Below are 12,775 nucleotides of genomic sequence, written 5' to 3'. Positions count from 1 at the left end.
ACTACTAACCTATACATATTTGGAACATGGGAAGAAACTGGAACACTCTGGAAACCCACGCGGTCATGGAAAAAACATACAAACTCCTTACAGGCAGTGGTGGGAATTGAACCTGAATTGCTGCTTTGAATCGTTGTGCTAATTGCTACGCTACCGTATAATGACTCTCACTATCGCCCTGATCTCGTCATTAATTGAGAGCTGCCCCATCTCCCATTCCTTCCTGCCTATCCACCCATTTTACTTGATACGCTGGGATATTTAATTCCCATCATTTTTACTCTGCAACCACATTTCTGTAATGGCCACTAAATGATACCCCTTTGTTCTAATTTGTGCACTGACTGTTTTTCAAACGCTACGGACTCTCAGATAACTCGCCTTACACTCATTGTCCTCTTAGAATCTAGTAACTTTTGTGTCCTTTGATTTGACTTTTCTGTACTCCACTCTAACTTTTTTTCTTTTGTAGCTTTTGCTTTGGTCTCTGCATTGCTTCTCACTGTTTTTTTGCCTGTATTTCCATCCCCCTTAGTTTGAAACCTCCCCAACGATCATCTTACCAAATGGTGTCACAGTAAAACACTGGACAAATGTTTGGCATTTAATTTCACAGTGATTGTGAGTCTCAACTGTGTATTAATGCTTTCTATTAATTTAAGTTATGATTTTTTTCAGGTTGTTGAAGTTGGACATTTCTGGGGTTACAGAACAGATGATGAGAGCTTGCACACACTCAGCAAACTGATGAATGAAATTAAGCAGCTAACATTGACACCACTGATTGTGGAACCATTCCCTGATTTTTGTCTTGCACCTTTCACAGATTGTAGTGAAACCCATTATTACAGAGCTAAAATCTTGCAAGTCTCAGGTGATTCAGCTGAGGTAAGAGTTTGAATTAGAAATATTTTTTTCCTCTCTCTCCATGTGAAATATTAACATTAGTGCACTTTTAAATATTGTCATTTTGAATACTGGAACTTTCACTTGCATGCCAGAAGTTTTTGTTTCTTCCCTATTTAACCTGACTTAATACCCACAGTGGGAGGTGTAAAGAAAATTCAAAGATCAGAGTAATGGTGTCTATCAAAACCACTGTCAACAGAAACATTTTTGGTGACAAGTTGAAATATTCAGACTCTCCCATATACATAACTTGGATATATCTTGTTCCACCAAGGAAACCAGTTGAATACCATATGAGTTCTCTGATCAGCTAATGAATCAATACTCCTGTCTGATAAACATTGTTCAGAAGAAATGCTACATGAGTAACAAAAGACACAAACTATACTCTGTGGAGGTCATTACTTGCCATATCAAGAGTAAATTGGAAATTACCGAGTTAACTATGTGAGGCCTGAAAGGTTTGTCTGCCAGTCTGGGTCAGTGTAAGTGATAAAACTGCTTGATTTCATACCCAGGAATCAGATATACTGTACCTGACTATAACTGTATTGGTAGGCTTGAACTATGTTGTTGAGACAAACTCCTTACTTTTCACCTTAAAACTCCTTTAAAGTTTTATGTGGTACTGCTATTTGATAAATGAACATGCTCAGAACAAATCTAACTTGTCAAAGTAGAATGGCACTCTTTTACAGTCAGTCACTTTACAGTCTGGCTTATGTCTCATTACCATTCTCATCAATCCAGGGGACAAGCTCTTTCCACCCGTAGATCTTCTGTGGCCAAAAGTGTGATGCTGATCTGTAAAATGTATCAAGCAGTATTTTCATGCTATGTGAAGAATTAACCAATCATACTCTGAGCAAATCAGAATAGTACCCTGATGTTCAATAATTAAATGATTAGATGTATCATTTAAGAGGGTCCATGTACATTGATAATCTCATCCTCGATGGTACTTGAAATCAGCATCTTGGTGTGAACATCAAGCTAGAATACTTAAAATCTTCTTCAGTTGGACTTACTGGGAGGTTAATCCACTTGACTCCTTCAGAGGTCCCTACTATTGCAGAAATCTGCTTTCAGCCAATTTGTTCATTCTCCTCGATATTAAGAACATTTTGAGACCACTGGATACAGCAAAGCCAATAGGACACTCTGTGTATCATCTATTAATTCAGACACAGGCCAGAAATAGTTGAAACTCCAGCCAGTTTATTTTCTTTCTTCTATGTTGCTGACATTATTCTAGGTAATAGGTAAAAATTGCCTAGTTATGTTCTTTCTACCAAGAGCAAGCCAAACTACTAAATACTGCTAAATTAATTTACTCTTAGCTATTCACAGATGAAGGAAGGTGTCAGCAGTGCTATCAAGCAGTACATAATCAGCATAGACTTGGTAACTGATGCATTGTTTCGGTTGTGTTGGGACCAATGTGCTGTGGATCTTGTTACATCCTTGAACCAAAAATGGCATAAAAAATGATTCATCGTGGTGATATGAGAGTGATTGCTCTTGATAGTCTGGCAGCATTTGACTAAATATAGTTTCAAGGAGCATTGACTTTTTTTGAGTTCCTGCCCATTCTTTCTTGTTGCCGATTGGTGGGCTGGGGGTTGGGTGATCTGTTAGTTTTTGTACGAGGGGGGTTTGGGGCGGGGGATTTGGGGTTTACAAGTTTTTGCTTATTTTCTTTTTGTGCAGGAGGTGGATTGATGTCTTTCAACTACTTGTTTGGTTTTCTGTATTCTATGGCTTTCTGGAGAAGACAAATCTCAGAGTTGTATTCTGCATACTTTGATAATAAAAGGAACCTTTGAAACTACAATGGCTTGTTGTATTGAGGGGAAATAAACTCCGCTATCTGATGTCATATCTAGCTGAATAAAAGATGATTGAAGTGGGGCATACATTTCTGTTACTGAGGTATATTGCTATTTTTATAACTGAGTCAAAGTTCTGACATGTTACTCAACAGCGGAGTGAAGGATCTTGTACATAAATTGCATCAGTTCATCAAGCTGGCTCAGGCCAGTTATTTGTGGTCACTGAATGCTGGCCTTGAAAACAATAACAACACTCATGAATGAATAATTGGCCATGTATTTCTTTTTAAATAAAAGGCTTTATTTAAGAAATAAACATCAAGCTGGAAAGTACCTGGACATTTAATTTTGGATATGAAAGATGCAAATTTGTTCTTTTTGAATATTTTTAAGTAACACATTTTCAGTCAATATAGTAGAAGATACCTCATTCATAATTACAATATAGAGTAGGTAATCTTCTTAGTTATGCATGTTCAGTAAATGTGTGCATTTTTTGTGGTACCCATGCTTTAAAAGTAACTTGTTGATTTACAGTGCTTAGCATATAGCACAAGCTGTATGTTATAGTTGCTAATATTTTTTGGGTAAGCTTGTTTGGTGTTTTGTCTGTTTTTCTTATGCCCATTATCTCTTAAGGTTAACATTATAATTGCGGCTACAGCACTCTGGCCAGACATGGTCCTGTGGTCCACAACAGCCAAGCTGGCATAGGTTGTGGAATTGACAGTACCATGGGAAGATGGTGTCGAAGAAACTTAGAGGAAAAAGACCAAGTACTCTGAACTGACAACTGAAGCTGCCCAGAATGGCTGGAAGACCAAGATTTTCCCTGTAGAAGTGGGATGCAGGGCATTCGTTGCTACATCTATGACCAGTCTATTGAAGAAGATGGGGGTGAGGGGTCACTCCCTCCAACAAGCAGTCAAGTCCTTGTCAAATGCAGCAGAAGAAAGCAGCAATTGGATTTGGATTAAAAGGAAAGAGAACAACTGGGCTGCAAGATGAAAACAGGAGGGTATGGAACTGAGGGGGGTGTATCTGGGACGCCAGGTAGCAGCGTTGAACCCTCTGGAGACATCGTGGGCTTATCAACAAAACGTCAAAGAAGGAGGGTGCCCACCTGATGACCCCAATGACGTACCTACCCTCCCTCCTTGTCACCACTCCAAACTCTCTGCCAACATCGAGAGTGCCAACTTACCATAGGGATTGAAACATCAAGTTCTAGTAGCTCTACTACTTGAACCTCTCAAATAATGAGGAAGTTACTGAGATCAGCTATTAGCTCTTGTAGCTCTTAAGATAATTCAAATTGTCAATGGAGTCGAAATTGTCTGCAGAACAGATGGCAGACTTCTCAATCTTGCCCGTATCAAGTCCAAAAATAAGACATCCACGCATTCCCTCATCGAGTTCCAATACGCAGATGACAAGTGTTGCAGCTCTTTCAGAAAACTACCTACAACAGATTCTGACTGCCTTCAACCGTGCGTACATGAAACTTGGACTTACCATCAATTCCAAGAAGACTCAGATCATCTACCAACTGTCACCAACTGAGACAAATCAGATCGAGCCATCAATTCAACTTGGCAAAATAACCCTGGAAAACGTGCACCACTTTCCGTATCTTGGAAGTCACCTCTCCTCCAATGTCGACCTTAATGAAGAGATCCAACATAGTCTTAAATGCTCTGGAACAGCTTTTGGACGTCTTCGAACAAGAGTCTTTCATGATCGTGACATCCGAACAAACACCAAAATGTTAGTGTACAAAGCAGTGGTAATCCCAACACTCCTGTATGCATCAGAAACCTGGACAACATACCGACGACATCTGAAGGCACTTGAAAAGTTCCATCAACGCTGTCTTCGAAACATCTTAAATATCAGCTGGGAAGATAGAAGAACCAACGTCAGCATGCTAATTGAAGCAAAAACAACAAGCATTGAAGCCTACATCGTCAAGAACCAACTAAGATGGAGCAGTCATGTTGTTTGGATGAAAGACGAACGTCTGCCGAAACAAATCTTCTACTCCCAGCTTAAAGAAGGCAAACGTAAAAGAGGCGAACAACAGAACCGATTCAAAGACGTTTTAAAAGCCGACATGAAGAGATGTAACATTGACATCAACAATTGGGAAACCAATGCCAAGGACAGGAAACTCTGGCAAGCCATCATCCGAGAAGGAACAGCAACTTTCGAAGCCAACAGATGTGCAGAATTAGAAGAAAATGGAAAGAGAGGCAGCAACAACCAAAGCCTGATCTGCCATCTGGAACTACCTGTCCTGAATACAGAAGAATTTTCAAAGCCAAGATTGGACCCATAAGCCATTTGAGAGCCCGTAAATAGATCAACAGAACAAAGACCTCGAGGGATAGCCACGACGAATTGAAATTGTCAATGGAGTATAGAAGTAATTCCCAATTCCAAAGCAATTCATATTTGTCTCTCCATGATTATTTTCTTGTTTTGCCATGAGGTAACCTTGTGAAGGGGAAACACCTGGCAGTGTTAGAAATCTGGTATTTGTATTGGTCCTTTGCACTCTTTGTGCCAGAGCGCATGCAGTCAGAATAGAGAGATGTATGTACTTCTAGTGGATCAAAGTTGCATTGTAATTATGATGTTCCTGGCAAAAACTGCCATCGGGAAAGAGGTACAGGAGCCTTGAACCAACATCATTATATTCAGGAACATTTACTACCCTTCACCCATCAGGTTCCTGAAACAGCATGGCTAACTTCACTCACTTCAGCACTGAGCTGATTCCACAACCTATGGACTCACTTTCAAGGACTCTACAACTCATGTTCTCAGTAATATTTATTTATTTTTTATTTGGTTTTTTTTTGTTATTTTCTCAGTTTGTTGTCTTCTGCACATTGATTGTTTATTAGTATTGTTGATGTGTTGCTTTTCATTGATACTTTTATATTTCTTTGTTCTACTGTGAATGCCTGCATGAAAATGAATTTATGGGTAGTATATGGGGACATGTATGTACTTTGATAATAATTTTACTTTGAACTGTGAAACCAGCATATGAATAGCAAGCTTGCCATCTACAGATTTTAAAATAATTGACATTAATATGAGAACATATTCTCTATACATTTTTAAAATGGAATGGATCCATTTCATACAACCCAGTTTCTCTATTAAATTTTTATAGATCAAGAGGGTAAGGTCACAGGGTGAACATTGCCAGTGATTGAAACTTATTTAAAGCAGGTGAAATTGGTTGACAAATGGTTCTGGGCTCCACCCTATTTCATTGACTGGAATTTTGACCACTAGATAACCAACTTACCTTTGATACCATCAGATCAATAAAGCAGTTCATAGTCCTACAATATGGAAATAGTTGTTTAGCCCACAGAGTCTGTGCCGAATGTCTCACATGCATTTACGCTAATTATATTTTATTTTTACCACATTTCCATCTCTAAATTGTTCCAACTATATAGGTTCTATCATTAATCTATACACGAGGCAGTTGATAGCAATGAATTGAGAAGATGTACTGGTTGATAAAGCTATGTGGGAGGCAACCAGAGCTTTGTGAAAACCCAATCACAGGAGCAGCACACAGACAACACCTGGGATCAGGATTGAGCCCAAATCATGAAGCTGTGAGGCAACAGGTTGACTGCTGTTCTAATCTTTTATACTAAATTAGAGTTCTGTCTGATTTATTTTTGCAAATTTCTCAATAGGTATTCTTTGTGGATTATGGAAATACAACAAGAGTTGCTATAGATCTTCTACGGAATATTCCACATAACCTTTTGGAGCTGCCTTTTCAGGTAAGTTCAGTTGGTTATTAAGTTTTGCTTAGAATATCCTACTATTCTTTTAATGGTAACATATATTTCACTTTTAGTAGGTTACTTAATAGAGAACTTACAGTTAATTTGAATACGCAAACAGGAGGAAATCTGCAGATGCTGGAAATTCAAGCAACACACATCAAAGTTGCTGGTGAACGCAGCAGGCCAGGCAGCATCTCTAGGAAGAGGTACAGAGGATGTTTTGGGCCAAGACCCTTTGTCAGTCTCGGCCCGAAATGTCAACTGTACCTCTTCCTAGAGATACTGCCTGGCCTGCTGCGTTCACCAGCACCTTTGATGTGTGTTGGTTGAGTTAATTTGAATATTGTTTTAAATTTCAACCAAAATGCAGAAAGGCAGACCAAAGGTTTAAGAGATTATGGATCTGACGACTAGAAATATTGTAAGCAAATATGTGGCGAAAACATAAAAAGGTAATGCTGAGCCAATGCAGCGAGTGTGGTTATTAAATGTAATATTGTTTGAGATTATGTTGTGATACTTGTTTTTTAAAGGATGGATGCTCTCTTGCTGTTCATTTTGTTTATCATTGAGTTGCTGACTAATGCCAAGTAAGTTCAGTCAATAGCCTGTTCTGTTTGTTGGGTGAACAGGGTGTTAAAATTAGTATTGGTATTCCTGGGTTTGGCTAGTAAGTGAGGATTTTCACTTCTTTTCTACTGAGAATTATTGGACTTGAAGGGAATTAAGTAGTTTATTGATATCAGTTTTTTTTATTTTGTTATCTTCCTTCTGTACACATCAGCCTATGGCAACTTGAAATTGTTAAATACAGATAAAAGAATGCCAACAGAGCAACAACTGGTTGCTTATGAGGTCTCACAGAGTCAGAGAGCCACAAAGCATGGGTATGGCCAGTAAGTCCATACCAATCATGATGCCCTCTTTAATAGCCCTAGTTTTCCCTCTAAGCACAACTCTGTATGTACCTATCCAAGTGCTTCTTAAAAGATAATTCTTATTCTGCCTCAACCACTTCCTCTGGCAGTTTGTTCCACATACTTACCAACTGTTGCATGGGAAAAGTTGTCCCCCAAATTCCTTTTAAATCTGTCCTCTCTCACCCAAAATCTATGTCCTCTAATTTTGACTCCCCTACCCTGCTACCGTTCCCCTTATCTATGCTCCTCATTATTTTGTAAACCTCCTGTAGGGTCACTCCTTTCCTATGTGCAAAGGAAGAATCATGGAGGACTTAACTTTTTAAACAATAAGATTTAATTTTCTTTACATATTTTTCCCTTGACTGCTAGCTTCAGATCAGAGTAGCTTCTACAACAAGTTTCAAGTCTCTCAGAAATGTCTGCTTGGTATTCTTAATAGTCTCCTTTAAAAAGGCATTTTGTGATACTAAACTGTAAGCCACTTTTCACGTACTTAATTAAGTGCTGACTTGATAAAGTCATTAATTTATATCTGTGGAATGTTAGCTTCTTATGTACATAGTTATAATTTTGGAGGCCATGTATTTCAATAAAAGTAAACTGATTTTCTTTTTAGGCCCTACAATGCCAAATCTGCAACATGCGGCCATCTGCATATTCCATGTTATTTGGAGATCAGTGGACCACCGAGGCCAGGAGAAGATTCACCACCTTGGTGAAAAACTGTGTGCTGCTTGTGAAAGTTTACTCCATTGTACATAATGTTCTACGCGTAGACCTTAGCTTACAGACTTCCAAGCCCAACTGTAATGTGCGAGAAATCCTCATTAGTGAAGGTTTTGCTGAATCAGCTGAGGAGGCATATGAATCAAAGGTACAGTGATCGCTTTTACAGATGAATAAGAACGTTTTGCAGCATATAAACTATCTGTTCCAAGAATGATGGTTTGAATTTAGCGATTGAGCCCTCTATCCCTGTTAACTGTAAAAGGTTTGGATTAAATTGCAAACTCTTAAGTTTTACATTTCTGTTCCTTTTAAATTCAACAGCTAACCTAATGTACAAACCCCATTTCCAGAAAAGTTGGGATATTTTCCAAGATGCAATAAAAACAAAAATCTGTGATATGTTAATTCACATGAACCTTTATTTAACTGACAAAAGTACAAAGAAAAGATTTTCAATAGTTTTACTGACCAACTTAATTGTATTTTGTAAACATACACAAATTTAGAATTTGATGGCTGCAACACACTCAACAAAAGTTGGGACAGAGGCATGTTTACCATTGTGTTACATCACCTTTTAATAACACTTTTTAATCATTTTGGAACTGAGGATACTAATTGTAGAGGATTTGCAATTGGAAATTTTGTCCATTCTGCTTGGTATAAGACTTCAGCTGCTCAACAGTCTGTGGTCGCCATTGTCTGATTCTCCTCTTCATGATGCACCATACATTTTCCAATAGGAGATAGAACTGGACTGGCAGCAGGCCAGTCAAGCACACGCACTCTGCGTCTACAAAGCCACGCTGCTGTAGCCAGTGCAGAATGTGGTCTGGCGTCCTGCTGAAATAAGCATGGGCGTCCCAGGAAGAGACGTCGCCTTGATGGCAACATATGTCTCTCTAAAATCCTAATATACGCCTCAGAGTCAATGGTACCTTCACATACATGCAATTCACCCATGCCTTGGGCACTGGTGCACCCCCATACCATCACAGATGCTGGCTTTTGCACCTTTCGCTGGCAACAATCTGGATGGTCATTTTCATCTTTGGCACGGAGAACTCGACGCCTGTTTTTTCCGAAAACTAGCTGAAATGTGGACTCATCTGACCACAGCACACGGTTCCACAATCTTTCGGTTCATCTGAGCTGAGCTCGGGCCCAGAGAACTCGCCGGTGTTTCTGCATAGAGTTGATGTATGGCTTCCTCCTTGTGTAATACAGTTTCAAGTTGCATTTCTGGATGCAGCGACGGACTGTGTTGAGTGACAATGGTTTTTCAAAGTACTCCTGAGCCCAGGTGGCTATAATTGTCACAGTAGCATGACTTTTCTGTGTACTTTTCAATCTTATTTTAACTCTGTCCCAACTTTTGTTGAGTGTGTTGCAGCCATCAAATTCTAAATTTGTGTATATTTACAAAATACAATTAAGTTGGTCAGTAAAACTATTGAAAATCTTTTCTTTGTACTTTTGTCAGTTAAATAAAGGTTCATGTGAATTAACATATCACAGATTTTTGTTTTTATCGCGCTTTGGAAAATATCCCAACTTTTCTGGAAATGGGGTTTGTATATAGTTGACAAGGGGTCTGCTGAAGTATAAAAAAAAATTTTGACCTGAACCAGACTTGCCACAGATATTCATGCCTGACCTGAGCCTATGTACTTATTCTTTTCTTTTGATGCACAACCCAAAGTTGGAACTGTTGATAGTACCAGTGACACCCCCTCCCTAATGCTTGAAACATCTTTTGTGCATACTTCAAGGTATGCAGTACGACGTTGGCCATGAAAACTAAACCCCCACCCCCCCACCGACGCTGGGTGAGTAGCCACTGTCTGCAACAGCTGCAGATATGATGAGGACGCTGCAGAGTGTCAACCTCAACCCCTGGGTCAGACAACATCACAGGCTGAGTACTCAGGGAGTGTACACACCAGATCACTGACGTCTTCATGGACACCTTCAACACTTTACTCATCCAGGCTGCTGTCCCCACCTGCTTCAAATCAGACACCTTCATCTCTGTACCAAAGAACTTTATACGTTCAGAACTAAATGACTATCATCTGGTGGCACCGACACCAGTCATCATGATGTGCTTTGAACGGCTGGTAATGGTACATATCAAAAACTTCATTTCCGCCACATTGGACATTCTCCCACGTGCTTACTGACAGAACCCACAGCATCTATCATGCTCTTGGCCCCGATACACTGAGGAAATGAGTACTTACTGTATGTCAGAATTCTGTTTCTGGATTTAAGTTCCACAGAGCTTGGTGAATGAACTACTCCTCAGTCTAAATACACCACTGTGTAACTGGGTTTTGGACTTCCAAAGCAACAGTTTTCAGTCCTGTGCAGCTAAGATCGCATTGGTACACATTAAAATGGAGGCTGATTTAGCTGAGTTATATGCAAGACGACAAGAGGAACAGGGGAACAGGCAAAGCTGCTGTGGTGGTGGAGCTCAAGTTGCAGGTGGAAATTGCAGCCAGAATGGCCAGAATTAAAGTGCTAAAGGCCGCAAGTGCTGTGGATGCCGAGCATGCACCAGCAGAGGAGTTCTGTGGTGTTGCGTTGGCACAGGGAAAATCTAGCATACACAATGTCAAGGTGGATACATTTGATGATCGAAAGTCTTTGAGCCCTGAGTTTGAACTCCCAGGGGTAGTTGAATCTCAGCATGCACCAAGGAAGTAGTTTGAACCTACAGCGTATTCAATAGCACACAAAGAGCCTTTGAGAACTTGATTTACGGTATCATGACACTCATGTTTCAGATGATAAAGTTCTAAATGCCACATTGGAGGCCATAAGGATGTGAAAGGAAATAACAAGCGCAGTGATGCAACAGCAATGCATTGCAACTCTGCCTAAAAGAGAGATTCAAATCTTTGCTGGCAATCCATTGCAGTATCATTCATTTATGATGGCTTTCAAGAACAGCATTTAAAGTAAGATTGATAATTACCTATCTCTATTTTCTCAAACAGTACACTGGAGGTTACCCTAGAGGACTTGTCTAAAGTTGCCAGCAGGCCATACCTGAGCGAGGATATCTAAAGGCCCAAGCTTTACTCCAGAAGCATTTTGACGATGAGCAGATAATTGCTGCAGCCGCGTATTAAATCTGAATATGTGAAAGCTCTTCAAGACGACAGTCTTTTTCTTAGAAGGTGTAGCAACACCATGGGAGATGGTAGGGGCATAGACGAGTTGAACATGTCTGCTAATATGAAGATTGTTGTAGATAAATTGCCTGATTAACTTAGAAAAGAGTGGAGGGTTACTTTCACTTACGTTGTTGATTTTATTGAAAGGCAAGTCGAGGTTGCTGCACACCCAGTGTTTGGAAAGAAACACAGTGCTACATCGTCAGCAGTAAGTAAAGATGTGAACAAAACAGAAACACAAATTCATTTTCAAGCTAAAGGAAGTAGCTGTGACTACTGTGGAAAGTGAAATTGAGCCCAGAGCTGATAAAAAGGGATCAGATTTGGAAAGGGCCATACATAAAGCAAATTCAGTAGTGGGCACTGCCCTGGTATCTGTTAGGGTGTGTTCTGCAATTATGGTAGATAACAAATACTAATTTCAACAGCAACCAGTCTTTGCACCTGAACATAGATTGTAGATTGAGTTTTAAATGTAGCCCAGGACTTCTTCCTGAAGCTGCAGACTGGCATTGATTGCAAACTAGGAAACATCCATTCATCTGAGGTGTCTGCATATGCATGAATGCAGTTGCAGAGTCAGTAGGGATTGACAATCATCTTGATTGTCTGGAATGTGGGTGTGAAGATGGAGGTGTTTTAAAATTGTATATAATTCAAAGGAAGCATTGTGAATAGATTGTAACAAGATGGAAAGAAGCTACAGAAGACTGTATAACTAGCTCCGTCTTGGGTACTAGCCTCCATAGTATCCAAGATTTCTTCAAGGAGCTGGGCCTCAGAAAGGCACATACATCATTAAGGACCTTTTCTCATTGTTACCATCAGGAAGGAGGTACAGAAGCTTGAAGGCACATACTCAGCAATTCAGGAACAGCTTCTTCTCCTCTGTCATACGATTCCTAAATGGATATTGAACCCATGAACAAACACTACCTCACTTTTTTATATATATATATTATTCTGTTTTTGTATTATTTTTAATCTATTTAATAAACATGTCATCATCATCAGGTGCCATGTCCAGTCTGAGCTTTGACTGCCATGGTCCACACACTCCTGTTTTGGGTCAAGTGGATCAATTCATTGGTATTCATTTCCCGTTCTCTGGTTGCTGTCTCCATCATCATTTGTCTTTGCCTTCCTCTTGCTTTCTTCCCTTCAATCTTTCCCATAATTACCACACATTTTAACTCCTCTTTCCTAGTCACATGTCCAATGAAGTCATGTTGCCCTTTCATGATCTCATACATTATTGTGCTTGCTCTGTTCATGACATCCTCATTAGATATTCATTTCGTCCATGATATTCTTTGCATCCTCCTCAAAAACCACATCTCTGCTGCTACAATTTGTTTCCTCATGTTACTAGA

The 12,775-nt window shown here is 39.6% G+C and overlaps 1 protein-coding gene across 12 annotated transcripts in view; it reads left to right on the top strand.

Annotated features, from left to right (window-relative positions):
- tdrd9 (tudor domain containing 9) overlaps window positions 1-12,775 on the top strand; it is a 151,149-nt gene that overhangs the window by 107,588 nt on the left and 30,786 nt on the right. For all 12 annotated transcript variants that reach the window (XM_072269734.1, XM_072269754.1, XM_072269758.1 and 9 more), the window contains 3 exons: window positions 679-888; window positions 6,470-6,559; window positions 8,105-8,362. In XM_072269734.1, coding sequence (XP_072125835.1) covers window positions 679-888; window positions 6,470-6,559; window positions 8,105-8,362 — 558 coding nt within the window. The remainder of the gene's footprint in view (window positions 1-678; window positions 889-6,469; window positions 6,560-8,104; window positions 8,363-12,775) is intronic.

This window comes from Mobula birostris, chromosome 1 (assembly GCF_030028105.1).
Source record: "Mobula birostris isolate sMobBir1 chromosome 1, sMobBir1.hap1, whole genome shotgun sequence".
NCBI lineage: Eukaryota > Metazoa > Chordata > Chondrichthyes > Myliobatiformes > Myliobatidae > Mobula > Mobula birostris.
Note: the sequence above shows the minus strand (reverse complement) of the source record. Positions and strands in the feature narration are given on the sequence as shown.